At 30.7% G+C, this 21,391-nt stretch overlaps 1 protein-coding gene and 2 pseudogenes across 1 annotated transcript; all 3 read left to right on the top strand.

The window, feature by feature from the left end:
• Window positions 1–1,801: 1,801 nt before the first annotated feature.
• Window positions 1,802–5,788, top strand: LOC129286951 (disease resistance protein RUN1-like). Its single transcript, XM_054923063.1, has 2 exons — window positions 1,802–2,417; window positions 3,106–5,788. Exons 1-2 carry the CDS (start codon window positions 1,846–1,848, stop codon window positions 3,899–3,901), a joined length of 1,368 nt encoding a protein of 455 aa, XP_054779038.1. The 5' UTR covers window positions 1,802–1,845; the 3' UTR covers window positions 3,902–5,788.
• Window positions 5,789–9,168: 3,380 nt separating this feature from the next.
• LOC129286953 (protein MALE DISCOVERER 2-like) lies at window positions 9,169–15,312 on the top strand (annotated as a pseudogene).
• Window positions 15,313–16,679: 1,367 nt separating this feature from the next.
• On the top strand, window positions 16,680–20,372 carry LOC129286212 (protein MALE DISCOVERER 2-like; annotated as a pseudogene).
• The last annotated feature ends 1,019 nt before the right edge of the window (window positions 20,373–21,391 follow it).

The raw sequence follows: 21,391 nt of genomic DNA, 5'->3' as shown, positions 1-21,391 counted from the left end.
ATAGTTTGATTGGTTAAATTTTTTTAATCCCTAAAAACTAAAGTCCATAAATTCTTCCTAAAAAACGAAATTAAGAAATTTTGTGTTTTTATTAAATGATTATATAATTTTAGAATTAATTACATGGTTTTTATAATTCAAAACTTATATAATTATGCTGTCTTCTAAATTTTTTTATACATAATTTTTTTATAAAAATAATAAAATATAAACAGTGTATTAAATTAAATTTTCTTCCTTTTTTAGATAAAAGTGTTAAATTAAATTGTCTATGAACTCTAACAGTATATTTTTTACCAAAGAAAACTTTTAACAATTACATACTTCTTTTACTGAAAAATATAGGACATTTTTAACTGAATTTCACCTCCAATAAAGTAGTTATCTACTTTTTCACTAACCCTATCTTTTCATATTTACTATTATTAAACATCCTATAATAAATATAAAGTCATTATTAATGGGGAAACTTTTGAAAAAAAAAAGGCAATGATTACACCTCAAAAGACTAAAAATATTTTTTATTTTTAACATTCAACTCCTTAAAAAATGTCTTACATTTTTGAATGGAAGGAGTATGCTAATAATTTAAAAATATTTTATCAAAATTATAAAATTTAAATAAGAACAAATATAAATTATATTGACTAATTTATCTTTTATTTCATTAAATTTTTTTTGGCATTTACATATTTGGAATATTATTTTAGTAAACTTACTCCATTTGTTAAAAAATATAATGAATTTTTTTGCTGCTATTTTTTAAGAATTAAATGTTAAAAAATATAAGACATTTTTAGTGTTTGAAGGTATAATCATTATTTTTTTCAGTACCCCTAATGAATAAATTATTTTATATTTATTTTAAAGTGAAACATTCAATTAAATAGTAAATATAAAAAATAGTAATGTGATTTAAATAAGATCCAAATCAAACTACTCTTGAAAAAAGGACAATAACAACACGAGAAGGGGACACTCAATCAAACACAGTAATGTAATTGTTGCAGGCAAACACAACAATTTTTTTGTGTGATTTTATTTATTAATAATAAGGGAGGCTTTATATTTACTTAGGTCAAACCACTATATACAGTATTCAATCATATATAATTTTTAAATATTTCTAACATATTGTATTTATGTAACAAAACTTATGAACAATAAAAATCAATACTCTTTTTAAATATTTTAATAATAATGCATTAGAAAAGGTACTTTTTATTATATACAATCTAAATAATCTGTGCTTTAAGAAAAATATTTTCAAGCATAAATTTAAATACAATGTACTTTTATCAAATTAATTTTTACTAAATAAACTTTTACTCCCTTAATTTAAAAAAATGTAATAGATTTTTTGAGAAGTTGAATATTTAAAAATGTATGATATTTTAAATTTGTTTAAGGTGTAATTATGATGTTTTTTAAAAATAATTATATCACTTTATATTTATTTTAAATTAAAATATCCTATTAATAAAAATAAATATAAAAAATAAGATTAATTTAAAAATAAATTATTATTTTATTAAGAAATAAAATTTTGTTAAAATTGTCTCACAAACTCTAGCCATTAAGCCATGAGTTCGTGAAGCAAGTTTGGACTTTGAACGTGGTAAGAAGAACCTAGAAGTTTCCTTCTCGCTTCTCCGTGTCAATCATTGAGAACATGGGTCAGGACCCGACCCTTATTTTTCCTTGTGAATAATATATAATTTACTTATGAATATTTTTTTTCTTAATCGATTCCCGCGTCCCAAATAGGCGTTGGAGGTGCCGTGCGAACTACGAAGAAGCGGAGAAAATCACAACGCGGGCACGAAAGCTCCACATATTGGCTATATGTTTCAACGCAAGTCAATCGCATTTTTCCAAACCCAATACCTTGGTCTGTCAGTTATGATTACCCCAAATCAAGAGCTATCATCTGCTGGATCTTCCTCCAGCGAATCAACTCCCATTCACTACGATGTTTTCCTGAATTTTACAAGCGAATCAACATTCACTACCGCTCTCTGCGATGCTTTGGGCAACAAGGGAATCCGCAACATCTTCATCGACCCCAAGAAACTGAGGAAGAGGAAGAGGAAGAGGAAACAAGTTTTCGCATCACCTGATCCTCTTAGAGCAATTGGAAAATCAAAGGTTTCGATTCTTGTGTTCTCTGAGGATTATGTTTCTTCCCCTGAGTGCCTTGATGAGCTCGTCAAGATTATGAGATGTAGGAGGAAAAAGAAGCGAGTGGTTTTTCCGATCTTCTACAAAATAGAACCAACAGTTGTTCGGCATCAGAAAAGTGTGTATGAAGAAGCCATGGTTGCTCATCAACAGAGCTTCGGAGACGAACGGGTTCAGAAATGGAAGTCGGCTTTGAAGGAAGCCGCCGGTTTGTCCGGATGGCATTTTGAACAAGGGTAAGTACCGTGCATTTTTTATGGGTTAAAGATATTGAATTGAATTTTGTATATTTTTAATACTTAATTAAAAATTATATTATTTATCATATGTCAAAAGATGAATTTTCTGCAGATTATCCTGGGTGGAATGTTGGGATAAAATGAAGAGGGATCTATAAATTTAATAACTCCAATAAAAATCGAGTACATTGATGTTTTGGTCCTTAAAAATGTGTCCAAAAAAATTTCATACTCAACTTAAAGTTAGGCCACATTAGAATATTTTGCTAATTAGTCAGGACTTAAGGGGTGAGGATATGGAAGGTAAAATATTCTATGGAAGACTAAAATAAGATGTTTAAACTTTAGAAAACTAAATTAAAATATTGTGTATTTGGAGAATTAACTTGTTTATTGGACCAGAAGAGAATCAACTCGTGAACATAAGCAAATTAGTTGAGTCTGTTATATGAATTATGAAGACTAAAGTATAATTGGTTATGTGAGTATGCTGAAGCTCCAATGTGTTCACCAACTATTAACATGACTTGCTGATTACAAACTAAGCTGTAATTTTCAACTCGCAGGTTTTGCTTACTCCATTGTATTTTGTGTGTTATTTTGATGAAATGATGAAAAAGAAATGACTTAAATTTATCCTTAAAACTTCATGGTGATAAAGAATCGTTGATGCACTCGTGTGTAGATCTGAATATGACTTCGTTGAGAAGATTGTTGAAGCAGCGTTTTCCAAGTTACCTCCTAAACGCTTACATACTGGGGAGCATATAGTTGGACTCGACACTTGCATGGAAGATGTGACTTCAGTTCTTGATACTGTGTCTGTTTTGGGAATTCATGGAACTGCGGGAGTTGGCAAAACGACACTTGCCAAAGCTGTATACAATTCAATTGTCCACCAATTTGAAGAGGCGTGTTTTCTTTTCAACATCAGAGAAGCTTCAAAACAACGCAAAGGCATCCTACGTCTTCAAAAGACGCTTCTATCAGAGATTCTTGATGAGAAGAAGAAGATCAAGTTAAGAAGTGTTGATGAAGGGATCTCTAAGATAAAGCAGAGGCTACACCATAAAAGAGTTCTTCTTGTTCTCGATGATGTGGATGAGATAGAACAGTTAGAACAACTTGCGGGATATTGTGGTTGGTGTGGAAATGGTAGCAAAATCATTGTAACAACAAGAAACAAGCAATTACTGATTGATGGTCATATTGATAATGAATATGGAATGAAGGAGCTAAACGACAATGACTCTCTCAAGCTTTTCTCTCGGTATGCCTTCCACTTGGACAAGCCTCCAGCAGAATATGAAGAAATGTCTAAACGTGTGGTGAGTTATGCACAAGGCCTTCCTTTGGCTTTGAAAGTGACGGGCTCCAAATTAAATCATAAAAGCATGGAAGCATGGAAATGTGCATTAGATCAATTGGAGAGACTTCCAGGAAGGAAGGTTGAAGATGTTCTCAAAATAATGGGAAAGTAGGATGCTCGAGAACTGTTAATGTTTGTTATTCTTTCGTACACACAGAATTTCTATGAAGAATGTTACCCTTTTGTCCTTAGTTAATGAATACACACACACACACATATTACTTTGGTTTAATGTCTCTGAAATGTTAGGTTTTGTTCAGCAATATAACCTTTTATGCATGATTTATATTTACTTCATATATAGATTTTTTTTTGGCCAGGATTTATTTAATAGAATAACTACCTCAAATTTTGCTTGCTCTGTCTGGCTAGTCAGTCAAAAGGGAAGCAACTTCTAGGAATTAAGAGCGGGCTTTTTTTCACTTTGAAACCCTTGGTATGGGTTGGGGGGAAGACCATCTTCCCGTGACATTATTGAACACTGATTAGAATTATGGTACTGACCTTAATTCTGAAATGGCCGACTGTACCTTGATGCTTCAATGGCAAAACCCCTAGTTCCCAGGGACAAAATACGAGGGAAGCAACTTTCTGGGTCCAGGGAAAGGGGAGAAGTGGCCATGAAAACATGCCTTGAAGCCTCCGGCTAGTGACAAATGAATTGTGCGATCAAATAGCATATGAAACTGACTTGAATGCTGAAAAGATCATCTTTATTCTGAGATAGCAAAGATGGAAGGCCCCATGGGGCAGGAAAGGCAAGCTTCTCATGTCAAGCTATCTGGTAATAAGTTGGTATTTGTATTCCTATCCTTACTAGACGTTGAAAGGGCTTATTGAACTCATTTTGTTATAAGATAGATATGTAATTTATATATGGCCCAAAAAAAAAAAAGAAGATATATAATGAATATTTGAAACAATTAAATTTATGTTTTTCTGATGTACACTGAATAAGTGATATCAATAGTTTATGCATGTATATTTGCACTCATGTGGCCTGGCTTCTTGGAGTCAATACACATGGTAAGTGTGTTGCAGCACTAGCGTATTCCTATGTTGAATATATGCTTTACTTGCTTTGGGAAGCCACTTATATGAAGGTGCTCTCTTGTATTCTGGTTTTTTGGAGTCAATTTACAGGTTAGAAGTGTTGCAAAAATTGTATTTTGTTTGTTGGATGTGAGTTTTGGAGACACTATTTTTGTATACGTGTATATGTCTCTTAATAATGATATCACACAGAGCAACTGCTTTAATACACCTCTGGATATGGTTTTATTTGTTTGGGAAAGCTTTTGCCTCTGGATATTGAAAAAAAAAACATCAACAACTCTATTTAGTTCTCTGTGTTGCTGATTTTCAATTTGCTGGTGGTTTTCATATTTAAGTGTTACCGTGAGTTCTTTATTATATGATAGTTACCTGCAATTGAGAGATGAGTCGCTTGAAAATGCTAGGCAATTTATCGTTGACATATTGCAGAATATACTGACGGATTGACATGTAGGTTATTCCTGGTATCTAATTTTGTGATCCCCTTAGTTTATACATTTCTGATGGACTAATATTCATTCATTCATACGCAGGAACACTATTGTGATGTATGCTTTTGCCTCAGTCTTTACTCTTCAACGTTCAGGGGTTCAATTTGAGCTAGAAGGAGGCTGAAAGATGGATTGTGCGTCTCATCCAGTGATCAAAACCTGATGCGAAACTGCAGGTAACGTAGAGACGAAAAATGAGGCAGCTTGTAAAGATATAACAAGCATAAGTTTAGCAGATATGGTGCATGACGCATGGGAAAACTCTACTTGAGCTAATTATAATCAGTCATTCCAATATCAATGTGTATGTATGTATAACTAAATATCAGAATCAGCTTAACCAAAAATGTTCAGATAACGATATTGTCTCTGCTTCCTTTTCTGATGTGAATTGAGCTTCGTGTATCTATCCCGAGATCATACTGTTGGAATAAAATTCAACATTTTGGGCCCACACATGTAAATTTTAAGTTTTGGTACAAGTATCAAGCAATTCTCGTACAAGTTTTCTTTCTGGTTGATCGGTTTATATGATTAGGTCAGATTTAAATATTGTCAGGTCTCATTGGAAGTAATTCTCCAAAGGTATTTTTTACATTCACATTGACTTGAACCCTACATAAAGGACTATAATATTAATTCCTTCCATTATAACGGATGCCTATTGATTGATTCAAGTTTTATGCTCTTTTTAACCGTTTACCGCCAAGAGAGTGGTCACTGAGAAATGGCTTCAATTTCAGTATCAACAGATCAGCATCATACTACTATAATTTTTGTTTGAGTAGGTTGATGAACGTGTTCCAATTGTCAAGGAGGTGACTTGTTATCAATAAAGGATATAAGTTACCGTTGATATGATTATATGACATCTAATTCATCAAAGTTACAACCCTCGTTCAACCATCCTAAAACTAAACATCAAGATTCAATGAAAACCCCAATCACAGAAAACATCAGGGTTTCATGCGTGCCTGGACCACCTTGGATAGTGTTGGTCTGGTAGTTCCCCCCCCCCCCCCCCCCCCAAATTTCTTCGGAGCTTGACAATAACAGAGCCCTATTTAAATGACAGCCCAATTTTGTCGCTCTTCTTTCAACAGCCTATAATTCGATCATGACAATAATACATAATTATGGTTCACTAAGTTATTTTCTTCTTGACCAAATAGTATTTCAATCTATTTTTTCTGCATTTGTGTTAGGGTTTGAATGATAACTTATCTTTTTAAAAGATAAATTCTTAGTATATATTTTTGTACATTTTCTTCATATAAATTAATGAAAAGTAGCAGTGCAATATAAGCAAGTAGATATTCTTTTTTTTTTTTTTTTGCTGTGCATTGTATGAAATTTGAATGATTAGATATCTAGTCTAGTTTATATAACTTGTGAACAGGATAACTTAGATTCTAATATATACATGTGTGTGTTGATGTAATTATTTTTCAAAAATAAAGTATTATTTTGTCCACATCCTTCATTCTATGTGGTCGAAAAAAATATCAAAATAAAATAAAAACTATTTAAAAAATCATTTAACTTTGAGATTGAACTCAGTTATTAATTATTGAATTGTACTTTGTCATGTGCTTCAAAAAAAAAATTTAGTGAAAGGATGACCACGTTTAATACTCAACCTTTCTTTGAATAAGATTATTTTTAATAAAGGAACATTTGTGTGAAAACTCTTGAAAATAGGCAGGATCCAATCCGCATAGTGGGAAACAGGGGCGGAAGTTGGAGTAAGGCCCCCCACACTCTTCCATGTTCTTTTTTTATAATTTTTTATCTATTAAAAATATATAACATTTTTAATTAAATTTTATTTTCAATTAAATAGTTATTTATATTCAAATTAACACCATTTTTTATATTTACTTTTATTTAATAAAATATTTTACTTTAAAATAAATATAAGGTAATTTATTTTTAGGGATATTTTTGAAAAAAACACAATAATTATATATTAAAATAGTAAAAATACTTTATATTTTTTTAACATTCAAATCTTAAAAAAAAATGTCTCTTGAAAGGAGTAAGGTTCAAGCAAATAGTGGCTCCAGCAAGCACTTAGGTATGCAATATTGTGTCCCTCTCAAGGCCAATGGACCCACTACTATAAATATATAAATATATGGGAGAATGATAAGTAAGGACCTTTTAAAAGCAATAATATTAAATTAAGAACTTTAACATCAAAACATGATAAAAAGAATACTGAAATTTGAAAATGTCAATGTTAAAAAATTTTAATTTGATATTAACGGTTTTACTAGCTATGTTCTTATTTGTCATTCTCCCTCTACTAGTTATATATAATTTCTTGTTAATATATTTAAGTAAAAATAAAGCACATAATGTCCCAGTTTATTAAAAGATTTTAGTTTATTAAATCTTCACTCCTAAAAATAAAAGAAATAGTTAATATTAATTAAATTATTTTTTCAGTTAATATTATATAAACATTATTTTTTTAATTAAATTTTCTGGAAGCCAAGAATTTTTGTATGAAGACATATTTATTTTTTGCTTAATTTGTATATAATGTTAATTAAAATTATTTTAAATATCTAAACCTTATAATATTTTTTAAAAAATATATATAAATATCAGATGTATCACTTTACACTTTGAAACATTTTTTTAAAATATTATATATAGTTATACACAATTTTTAATCTGATGATCTCTTTCTTTTAAGTTATAAAATTATTTGTAAAAATCGTTTAAAAGAAATATTTAAATATATAAATTAATTGTAAAAAATTGGCCCTCCATAGTTTTAATGCTGGTTCCTCCCCTGACGGGAAACTTGATTGCACTTGGTTATAGGTTCATTGGTTGGTAAAAAGATCATTTATCCCTTTTACAAGGCACTATATGATAATTGTAATGTATTACCTTATTTTTCTCATATTATCCTTAGTTAATATTGGTTTATGTTGTCTTGGACTCTTGGCTTTTTATTTTTCAAATGATGGGTTTCATATGCGCAAAGTCAAAAACTTTGTTAATTTTCAAGAGAGTTAATAAATTTTAAGCCCTTCTTTAATTGTGATAAATATTCGAGAACTAACTTAAAGAACTGGAAAGAATATATATTTATAAAAACTTAGTGCTGCATATAGTTTGAAAATGAGTTTTCAATGGCTGCATGACTCAGCAATATGAAGTTTATTTTTAGTTGGTCATTGGTTATGGGTTCGAATCTAGTATCCATAAGCTGCTTTTATAAGTTTTTAAGTAAAAAGTTATTTTTGTTTTTAAATTGTATACAAAAAATTATAAATATCTCTAAACTCAACTATTAATTAATTTAATTTCTTAATTTTAAATATTCCTTTAATCATCACCTTGCCATTTTGTCACTATTAATTAATCGTTAGTAAGCATCATATTATATTTTTTATTTTTTATTTAAAATATTTGAGTTGAGAGGTAAAAATGATCCTTTAAATAAAAGTTAAGAAGAAAAAATAATTCTTAACTTAATAAAAAATATTAAAAAAATAGTTAAATTTACTCAAAACTAATCGGTACTAAATGTTTTTAACATCATAATAATGAAAGAAAGAATTTTTAAAATTAAAAAATAAAAATGACATATAATTAAATTTAAAAATATTTATATCTTTTTGTGTATTGTTTAGAAACAAAAATTATCCATTTGGTAAATTTTATTTTATATTTTATGGATTGATTATATTAACTAATGTAATTAAAACTGAAAAGAAAAGTCAAGATAAGATTTTGTTTTGTTAAAAAAAAAAAACAGAGCTATAACATCCCAACAATATATCATGTAAAGATTCTAGCTGTCCAATCTACATCTCTACTACACCAACCTGATTGTCAACCTGCAACGACGCGGATGTCTATCTTTGGGGATCACGCAGCGAAATCCAAAGAGGGGAGCACGTAAGGCAGCGAGAAAACCCAAACCGTCAGAGAGAAGGTGCGAGCGGGAAATGTGGGCCGCGATCAACTGCATTTTTCTATATTCTGATTCAATGGTGCGAGTCGCAATCTGTGTGTGTGATAAAAAATTTAGCAAAAGAAATAATTTAGAAAAAGATCGTCAGAAAGAAAGAGGGAAAAGAGGGGGAAAAATGAGAATGCAAGATCGATTGAGATTCACACTTCTTCTTGTTGGGTTGGGGAGTGGCAGGTGGGGGTAGATCACAGTGAGAGAGAGAGAGAGAGAGAGAGCCAACCTGAGAGGAAAAGAGAGAGAATCTGAATAGAAAGGGGGAAAAAACGAACGAAATAGAGAAAGAAAGTGCTCAGGGAGGAAGATGGTTCAAGAGAGGATCGTCCTCTGAAATCATCCTGAGAAAAGGGCAGCAATACAAAAAGAAAATTATAATTTATGATATATATCTTTTGATCTCCTCAATCAACCCCCACCGATCCCCCCCTCCCCCAGATTGCAGTTCGTTTTCTTCCCCTGAATCATCAAACATTGTTGAAGGCATTCATTTTCCTGTACATTCTTTCATTTTCTCCCTCCCGCAAGGTACATTCTCCCCCCCCCCTTTTCTCCGTGAATGGCTGCTTCATTGCATTTTATTCTTTATTCTTTTGTTTTTGTTTTTGTTTTTGTTTTAATGCCTGAGAAGCAAGCTCGCTTGCTTTGCAGGTTATTCCATATTCCTTTTGTTTTCTAGCATTCATTTTGCAAATTTCTTTTTCCTTTAAGGTGAGATTCCAGGTTCAATCCGACCATATTGCTGAGTATTATTGAGGGGGAGATACTGAGCTTGTTTATGGCCATGTTGAGCAAGAGGTTGTAGACGAGAGATTAAGTTACAAAAAAAAATGAGGGACCCTGATTCGATCTTCGGACCCCAGTGCTTCCATTCCCTTGCTTTTCGTCTTCATTTGTATAGCTAGTGAAAGTTTTTCTGCATATTGCGAAGTTCAGTAGATTGAAGATTAAGGGTTTGTTTTTTCTGCACAGAAACGAAAAAACCTGGCAATTTTTGTGTTACATATCATTCCCTCTGCTTTAACTGCTCTGGCATTGGCTTCAGAAAGCAATGGGGTATAGATGGAACCAATTTGGATTATGGTTCAAAATTTATGTTGCCTTGATTTCTTTGGGGGAAATTCAAGTGTGTTGGTCGCTGAACAATGAAGGTAATTCCAACAATCTGTCTTTCTTCTTCTTTTAACATAGGGGCTTTGTAAGCCATTTGTTTTGCTTTGATGAACATTCATCAATAAAAAAGCAGGGTCAGCCTTGCTGGAGTTCCGAGATAGAATAACGTTTGATCCTTATGGAGCTTTGATGAATTGTAATCCAAGTGATGGTGACCCTTGCGAGTGGTTTGGTGTTCATTGCATTGACAGTAAAGTTCAAATTCTGTAAGTTTCTTTTTAGTTTTCCTCAGACAAATACTTGCAATTTTTCTTAATGGTTGGGTGTTCCTAATGTTTTACATGGCACTTATTAAATGCTTACGGGATATTTCTTCTTCTGCTGATTTTTTTTTTTTGTTTTTTTGTAGTGACTTAAACTCGTTATCTTTGGAAGGGACATTGGCTCCAGAGCTTGGGAAGCTTAGTCACTCAAAATCTCTGTAAGTATTGTTCAAAATGTTTCTGTTTTTTTGTTTCTAAGAAATTTTTGTGTTCGTCAACAGAAGACATGTTGAGATGAAAGTTACATTGAGCCAGTTGAGTTCTAAGTTGAAATATAGCGAAATATTTGAATAATGGACGATAGATGGTAAAAAATAAGACTTAATCAAAGTACTGTACCTTTCTCATGAATTTATTTTTTGTGAAATTCAAATAGTGGTCATGAGGTGCTGTATAATATATATATATATATATATATATTTCCCGTGTTTCCTCCCTGAAATTGGTTTATCTATTCTTTAGAAGTTGCCCTTTTTTTCACCATGTTCTCTCATTTCCATCATAGTCAATAAATCTGAAATACAGTTCAGATTTGTACCTAATGTGGGCTTCTGAATGATTGAGTTTCTATTTTTTGCTAGGACTACTTGTGATATTATCAATGTAATTGTTCTTCAATTGGAAAAATAGAGTTTGTTAACATTTTCCCAGTTCTTAGTTAAATTTTATATGTATTACATTGCATCAAGAATGCAAACATCAAATTTATGACTTGCGGTAACTTAACTCTGCTATTTTTTTATCTTTATCTTTCCACTCCATCTTCTATGTGATGTGATTTCTAAGTATGTATTGCCTCTCTCGTCCAAACATGCCAAAAATTAATCTAACATGTACTAATGTGCAACTTCAAAAATATAGTTAGTTTTCTCTCAGCTCAATCAACTTCAAAAATATATCATTTACTTGTGTTATTGTTAGAATGCTATGTAATATGAAAACTTAAGTTTTCGGTTAGAATTGTTTTTTGTTGTGCATCTATTATTAAATTATTCTATTGCCTTACTAGTTTAGCTGTTCGTGTACTGTCAAAAGATGTTACTATCATGCAGTTGTTTCAATTTATTATTTTCTATCCAACTACCCTTTTTATTAATGTTATGGATCTTCCTTTGCTTCTTTGAATCACTGTGTTGTGCAAGAACAATTTCTCTGGAACCATTCCCAAGGAACTTGGAGGCTTAGCCAAATTGGAGTTATTGGATTTTAGGGACAACAACTTTACCGGAAGTATTCCTGTGGAAATTAGCAGCTTATCAGAACTAAAAAACTTGTAAGTTAACTATATTCTTAATTAGCATGCTTTGTTAAATATTTGGCTACTTAGAGGAAAGTATCTTTTACTGCAGGTTGCTTTGTGGCAATAAAATTGAAGTCAATGTTTGTCAAGATGTTGAAAAGCCCAAATTACCCTCTAAATGGTTATTTGTCGACAAGTGTACTTCACCTATAACATCTGTTTTTGTTGGCTTGAATAGAAAATTTGGCAATGGGTAAGCATAACTCTATTGTTTCTTCTAATCCAATTTAATTTTTATTTCCATTTCTTTTTCTTTTTCCTTATACCTTGAGGCTGATCACTGAGGATGACAAATTTTCTTTCCGGAAATATTGCTTTTGTAAATTGGAATGTCACATAAATTCTTTCTGGTATTAACTTTCATGCGCAGCAGAAATCATGTGACAACACCTTCCCACATAGCATAGAGATGCCCACTGATTAAGTTGAAATAGTAGAGTACCTTTATTTATTTCTCAAATATTTGTCTATGCAGAATATATGAAGGATGAAGCATACCAGTGCTTTCTTAATCACATCCTTAATTAATTAGAAGCTTATGTCTTACATATGAGTTCAAATAATCAATTTATATATAATTGTGAGCCCTGTTTTTCTAACTTTAAACGCATGACATGCGCAGTGTATGGCAGAGACATATTATACTGTTAAACAAGGCTGTTTCTATAGTTATTCAAATTAAAGGGGAACTTGTGAAATACTTCAATGCTTTGGTGCTGCCACTGTGCGTAGATAACTTCTGACTTATCTTATTTTCAATATGTGGGCATATATATCACTCTTTTCATTATGTTTTAATGATTAAATCTGTATTTGCTTCTTTGAAGGTTACTAGATAAAGTTCCTGATGTTTGTCATGTGAATATCTTTCACAATCATCATGGTCAGTGAATATTGTTTTATGAATTTTGACCTGTTTAGCCATTGAAATATTCATGATTGTCAAACATTCCTTGATTCATGTAGATTTTCATGAGCCCGAGATTCCCCAAACTCTACTAAACCTGATCAATTCTGCATGTCGTAGGTTAATTGATCAATCTAGTAACCTTGCAGCTGTACCTGTCAGTGTTGGTTATACCAAATCTATTGTTTCTCTTCCAGTGCTAATTCACCACCTGATACTTCAAATCAAGACCAATCTACAACAGGAAAACAAGAACATCCAACAAAAAGCAGTTCTAAAAATTTATGGATTTGTAAAATTATTATCATTTCGTTTGTAGCTGCACTGATTATTATTGCTGTGGTTACATTTTGTTTGTGGCAGGCATGAGCATAAAAAACCATAAGCCCCTGGAAGACAGGAATTAGTGGACAGTTGCAAAAAGCATTTATAACAGGCAATACTTTCATAGGTGGATACAAACTACAATTTCTTATTGTCAAATGCAAGGTAATGGGACATTTCCCCTGATATAGTTTGATTCTTTTGACTTCTAAAGGTTAACCTGTAACAAATAGGATTCGATTATTTGCAAAATAATTAATAACTTAAAGTCCCAAGCTAACTCGGTGTGTAGGCTCACCCTTTCAATTTGTGCATTTTTCATCTTTTTTATTTGAAGAGTAGCATTTTTAGGAAGAATTGCTTTTATGTTTTTTTTTTTTTTTTGTAGTCATGAGAAAAAGGAGATTGACTTATCTTGCAGTAATGCTGTTTTAAATGTTTAGTGTAAAAAACTAGTTAAGCCTATGATTTATCATTCAGTTATTTTCTTTTTGTTGACTTGTAATTTAAATGCAGGAGTCCCAAGCTGAATCGACCAGAGCTGGAAACAGCCTGTGAGGATTTCAGTAATATTATTGATAATTTTGATGATTACACCATATATAAAGGAACATTGTCCAGTGGAGTTGAGATTGCAGTTGTTTCTACTAATGTGCCTTCTTCTAAAGAATGGTCAAAGAATACACAGATGTTCTACAGGAAAAGGGTTGGTTGCTTTTAAAGCCAATGACAGTAAAACAATTTGATTTGAAAACCATGATTCAATTGAATATAGAACTATACATTCTCAAACTCCTCTTACTAATTACTTTTTATTAAAAACTTCAGATTAGTACATTGTGTCGTGTGAACCATAAGAACTTTATCAATCTTATTGGCTTTTGTGAGGAAGAAGAACCATTCACAAGGATGATGGTTTTTGAGTATGCTCCTAATGGTTCCTTGTTTGAGCATCTACATGGTAATGCCTTTAATTGTCACTTCACATAGGACAAATCTAAGTTAATTTATATATTCTTATAACTGAAAATCTTGATTTCATACCTATAGTATTGAATTTTCAGTTAAGGAAGATGAACATCTTGATTGGAATGCGAGGACAAGGATTATTATGGGAATTGCTTATTGTTTGCAGTATATGCACCATGATCTAAATCCACCAGTATTTCATTCCAACCTTACTTGATCTTCCATATACTTAACGGATGATTTTGCTGCTAAGGTATAATCATTTCTTCTAAAATGTAAATTGTGTGTATTCTCATCAACACTCAATCGATCCCTTTAAAGTCGATATTAAACCCCTCAAAAAAATGTTTAATTTTTTGTTATTTTTTATCACTATATCAAGTAATATATTTTTAATTTTAATAATCAGGTAGCAGATAGTCATTTTGATAACCTATTGATACTAGAAGACAAGTTAATCGAAGGAAAAAGGTCCAGCCATTCTCAATTGCCACCCAATGCAGATCCTGAAAAGAATGTTTATAATTTTGGAATGGTATTACTTGAGATAATTTCTGGAAAACTCCCTTACTCTGAAGAACAAGGTCATCTTAAAGAACTAGTGAGTTTCAAACATCAATCCTTATACATTTCTTTAGGCTTTTTTTGGTCTTTCTATTAATATTTAAATTAAACTTTTTATGAACTTCTTAGGCTGCTGAGCGAATAAAAAGCAACAGAAGCATGAGCTGTATGATTGATCCCATTTTGCAATCATATGAAAAGGATGAACTTGATGTCATTTGCGAAGTAATACAAGATTGCATTCAAACCAATCCAAGGTCAAGACCTACAATGAGGGATGCAGTTTCTAAATTGAGAGGAGTCATTAGTATATCACCTGATCAAGCAGTTCCAAGGCTTTCCCCTCTTTGGTGGGCTGAACTGGAAATATCATCCCTAGAGGCCAGTTAAGGGTGTACTCTATAACTTCTGTTATAGATTCTTAAATTGTTATCCTTCACAATGTTACATTAATGTATGGGATTTACAAAATTCTTTTATTGTTCCTTCCTACCCCCTCTTTATAATTAAGGACAAAAATTCATTTTTATCATTTAAATTTCAGAATATTTTTTATTTAATGAGCTTTTTGAATAATTAATTAAAAAACTTTTTACGGGGTATCATCAACTATTAAAAAAATTCAGTTTAAAGGCAAGTTAAAAATAATTGTCGTGGTAATTGTTAACTTTTCTTAAATGTGTAACTTTTCAATTTAAAATGTAGTGTATTGTTTCTTACCAAAAAAAAAAAAAATTAGTGTCTGGGTTTTTCATCTCAAGTTTTTAAAATATTATATCCCCCTAATATAGTTATTTGAGATTGTGTGTGTATATAATCCTAGTCCAAAGCTCTTCATTCTGCTACTATGCCACATGCATTTCACATTTTTATCCAAGTGGAACAAGTAAGTGATGCCCAACTGTTTTTTTGTTTCATTTTTCTATCAAATTAGTTGGTAATAATTCACATTTTTTATATAGAGAACAAGAAAATTAGGCCCAGCTTTTTTTTTATTATATTTTTTATCAAATTAGTTGGTGAGAGTAACATTTACAGATATGAAGACGTAAAATTTAAATACTTTTCAAGTGAACAGTAAAAAAATTAGTTAGTGAAAAAATTGTGCATGATATATCAATTTTTACAACAATAAAATTTTATCTATTTATTAAATTATTATAAAAATTTTAATTAATTAATTAATTAATTATACTAAGAAGTTTAAATATGTATGTATTTAAAAATAATTAAATGCGCCGGTAGGCATTTTTTTGGGCGGGCACAAATGAAACTTTTTATAGGGAGCAAAATATCAGAAAATTGCACCACAAATAAGATATAAAGTAGAAAAAAAATTATAAATGAGTTCCATGTAAGAAATTTATTTATAACTAAATCTCAAGAATTTATAAAAAATATAAAGTTTCATAAAACTTGTTTGTAATTAATTTGTCAAATAAAATAACATAAATACCCATGCATTCATACCCCTTTGACTAGCGCTGACCGGCATTAAGCAACCATCAACAGCCATTAAATAGTTAAAAAAATAAATTTTTGAAAATTTTTTATTGAATTATTCATAGTTTAATATTTACAAGTTAAACATCACATACTTATATAAGTAAATCTGTATGTGTCAAACATGGGCAGTTTTGAAAGAATTGGAATTAACTCAAAACCTAAAAAGATTGAACTATTTTCTTTTTACTTTTATTTCTTTATAAAAAATTTTATTCAATTTAAAAATATTAATGTCAACTTACCAACAATCGATTAACAAATAAAATTGATGTTTGGGTAACTTTTCTAAATAATCAATTTTTGACTTCAGAAATCAATCAACGAAGCAATCCAAACAAGCACAAAAATGGTGAAGAAAAGAGACTGGTTTGATGCGCGAAAAGGTTGGGGAAGAGTGAGTCAATGTGAAAATTTATAGGTCTCACAAACATAATAAATGTACGCTAGATAAAATGAACAGAAGGTTGTGAATACTATATTTTTTATAGTTGATGATCTTTTTTATACCTACTTATAGGATATTTAGTGGTGTTAGAAAAATAGTTGGCGGCTAATTAAGTTTGCACTTTTATCCTTAATCAATCACAATTAAATTTCAATAGATTAGAGATATTTTCATAAATTCATGAGACTTGTGTATAAATAAGTTTTTTATTTGGGGCTCATGTAATTTTTCCAAACTAAAATGTCATAAATAATTTTTTTTTCTTTTTGAGATTATTCTCTCTTGAAACACAAGAAGCTAAATAAAACATTTCTTTTCTTTAAAAAAAAAAAACAGCCTAAAAGTTCACGCTTTTTTTTTTCCCGCACTCAATTAATAACTTGTCGTGGCTCATTCAATCTGGGAACGAAGCTGCATAGCAAGAAACGCAAGCCGGCGCTGGCATGTTTACTATTTCACTAATTTGATTTATAAGCAACTTTCAATACATTGTAATGCAGTCAAGAAAAGTCTTAAAATTTATTAACTTTATCAAAAAGTTTAATAAATTATTAAATTTACTCTTATTAAATATATATATTTAATAATATATTTTCTTTTTCCAATATTCTGTGAAGGATAAACAAGGAAATTTGTATTAAAAATTTAATGAGATGACTTATAAATAAAATTAAAAGAAAATCTTCTCTATTTGTTTTATAAATAAGATTAGAAGGAATGTAAAATAAGAAAATCATGAGCAAGGTGAGCAGATGACCACGCATTTGAGCGTAAGTATCAACGGCATCTCGGATCGATGTCAAGAGACATCGGATGACTGTCCTTTTGGTTTCCTTTTTCAACCAAAAAAAAAAAAAAAAAAACTCCTGACTGTTGGTCTTTGAATAAACACTGAGATCAATAATGTCCATTCATTATAAGGTTCTGTTTTAATAAAATCAACTTTATTTTAGACGTATTATAAAGCAAAAATAATATGCTAATAAACTGTTAAAATATATTTCACATGCTAATAGACTTGTTATCTCATGTGCAACTTTATTATATTACTCTTTTTATTATGTTTTAATGATTAAATATGTATTTGCTTCTCTGAAGGTTGCTAGACAAAGTTCCTGATGTTTGTCATGTGAATATCTTTCACAATCATCATGGTCAGTGAATATTGTTTCATGAATTTTGACCTATTTAGCCATTGCAATATTCATGACTGTTAAACATTCCTTGATTCATGTAGATTTTCATGAGCCTGGGATTCCCCAAACTCTACCAAACCTCATCAATTCTGCACGTTGTAGTTTACTTGATCAATCTAGTAACCTCGCAGCTGTACCTGTCAGTGTTGGTTATACCAAATATATTGTTTCTCTTCCAGCAACCTTGAGTAGTGGAGCTTTCCCAACTGTGCCACATGCCAAACAACAAAACATATCATCTGTGCCACCTTCAACTGCTAATTCGCCACCTGATACTTCAAATCAAGACCAATTTTCCACTGGAAAACAAGAACATCCAACAAAAAGCAGTTCTAAAAATTTATGGATTTGTATAATTATTATCATTTCATTTGTAGCTGCACTGGTCATTATTGCTGTGGTTACATTTTGTTTGTGGCAGGCATGAGCATAAAAAACCATAAGCCCCTGGAAGACAGGAATTAGTGGACAATTGCAAAAAGCATTTATAACAGGCAATACTTTCATAGGTGGATACAAACTACAATTTCTTATTGTCAAATGCAAGGTAATGGGACATTTCCCCTGATATAGTTCGATTCTTTTGACTTCTAAAGGTTAACCTGTAACAAATAGGATTCGATTATTTGCAAAATAATTAATAACTTATAGTCCCAAGCTAACTCGGTGTGTAGGCTCACCCTTTCAATTTGTGCATTTTTCATCTTTTTTATTTGAAGAGTAGCATTTTTAGGAAGAATTCCTTTTATGTTTTTTTTTTGTAGTCATGAGAAAGAGGAAATTGACTTATCTTGCAGTGATGCTGTTTGAAATCTTTAGTGTAAAAAATTAGTTATGCCTATAAGTTATCATTCAGTTATTTTCTTTTTGTTGACTTATAATTTAAATGCAGGAGTTCCCAAGCTGAATCGACCAGAGCTGGAAACAGCCTGTGAGGATTTCAGTAATATTATTGATAATTTTGATGATTACACCATATATAAAGGAACATTGTCCAGTGGAGTTGAGATTGCAGTTGTTTCTACTAATGTGCCTTCTTCTAAAGAATGGTCAAAGAATACACATATGTTCTACAGGAAAAGGGTTGGTTGCTTTTAAAGCCAATGACAGTAAAACAATTCGATTTGAAAACTATGATTCAATTGAATATAGAACTATACATTCTCAAACTCCTCTTACTAATTACTTTTTATTAAAAACTTCAGATTAGTACATTGTGTCGTGTGAACCATAAGAACTTTATCAATCTTATTGGCTTTTGTGAGGAAGAAGAACCATTCACAAGGATGATGGTTTTTGAGTATGCTCCTAATGGTTCCTTGTTTGAGCATCTACATGGTAATGCCTTTAATTGTCACTTCACATAGGACAAATCTAAGTTAATTTATATATTCTTATAACTGAAAATCTTGATTTCATACCTATATTATTGAATTTTCAGTTAAGGAAGATGAACATCTTGATTGGAATGCAAGGACAAGGATTATTATGGGAATTGCTTATTGTTTGCAGTATATGCACCATGATCTAAATCCACCAGTATTTCATTCCAACCTTACCTGATCTTCCATATACTTAACGGATGATTTTGCTGCTAAGGTATAATCATTTCTTCTAAAATGTAAATTGTGTGTATTCTCATCAACACTCAATCGATCCCTTTAAAGTTGATATTAAACCCCTCAAAAAAAAGTTTAATTTTTTGTTATTTTTTATCACTATATCAAGTAATATATTTTTAATTTTAATAGTCAGGTAGCAGATAGTCATTTTGATAAGCTATTGATACTAGAAGACAAGTCAATCGAAGGAAAAAGGTCCAGCCATTCTCAATTGCCACCCAATGCAGATCCTGAAATGAATGTTTATAATTTTGGAATGGTATTACTTGAGATAATTTCTGGAAAACTCCTTTACTCTCAAGAACAAGGTCATCTTAAAGAACTAGTGAGTTTCAAACATCATTCAATCCTTATAAATTTCTTTAGGCTTTTTTCGGTCTTTCTATTAATATTTAAATTAAACTTTTTATGAACTTCTTTGGCTGCTGAGCGAATAAAAAGCAACAGAAGCATGAGCTGTATGATTGATCCCATTTTGCAATCATATGAAAAGGATGAACTTGATGTCATTTGCAAAGTAATACAAGATTGCATTCAAACCAATCCAAGGTCAAGACCTACAATGAGGGATGCAGTTTCTAAATTGAGAGGAGTCATTAGTATATCACCTGATCAAGCAGTTCCAAGGCTTTCTCCTCTTTGGTGGGCTGAACTGGAAATATTGTCCCTAGAGGCCAATTAAGGGTGTACTCTATAACTTCTGTTATAGATTCTTAAATTGTTATCCTTCACGATGTTACATTAATGTATGGGATTTACGAAATTCTTTTATTGTTCCTTTCTACCCTCACAAAAATTCATTTTTATCATTTAAATTTCAGAATATTTTTATTTAATGAGCTTTTTGAATAATTAATAAAAAAAACTCTTTTAGGGGGATAAGCAACTATTAAAAAAGTTCAATTTAAAGGCAAGTGAAAAAAATTTTGTGGTTATTGTTAACTTTTCTTAAATATATAACTTTTCAATTTAAAATTTAGTGTATGGGTTCTTACCAAAAAAAAAAAAAAATCAGTGTATGGGTTTTTCATCTCAAGTGTTTAAAATATTGTATCCCCTTAATATAGTTATTTGAGATTGTGTGTGTATATAATCCTAGTGCAAAGCTCTTCATTCTGCCACTGTGCCACATGCATTTCACATTTTTATCCAAGTGGAACAAGTAAATGATGCCCAACTGTTTTTTGGTTACATTTTTCTATCAAATTAGTTGGTAAGAATTCACATTTTTATAAAAATGGAACAAGAAAATTAGGCCCATCTTTTTTTTATTATATTTTTTATCAAATTAGCTGGTAAGAGTAACATTTACGGATGTGAAGACGTAAAATCTAAACACTTTTCAAGTGAACAGCAAAAAATTAGTTAATGAAAAAAATTGTGCATAATATATCAATTTTTACAACAACAAAATTTTATATATTTATTAAATTAATATAAAATTTTTAATTAATTAATTAATTATTAAATCAATATACTAAAAATTTTAAATTTGTATACATTTAAAAATAAATAAATGCGCCGGTAGGCATTTTTTTTTTTGGGCGGGCACAAGTGAAACTTTTTATAGGGAGCAAAATATCAGAAAATTGCACCACAATAAGATATAAAGTAGAAAAATTATAAATGAGTTCCATGTAAGAAATTTATTTACAACGAAATCTCACGAATTTATGAAAAATATAAAGTTTCATAAAACATGTTTGTATTTAATTTGCCACATAAAATAACATAAATACCCATGCATTCACACCCCTTTGACTAGCGCTGACCAGCATTAAGCAACCATCAACAG

The sequence above is a fragment of the Prosopis cineraria genome, unplaced genomic scaffold (genome assembly GCF_029017545.1).
Source record: "Prosopis cineraria cultivar Desert tree isolate PC_DT_omini unplaced genomic scaffold, ASM2901754v1 PC11, whole genome shotgun sequence".
NCBI lineage: Eukaryota > Viridiplantae > Streptophyta > Magnoliopsida > Fabales > Fabaceae > Prosopis > Prosopis cineraria.
This window is presented reverse-complemented; position numbering and strand designations above follow the sequence as displayed.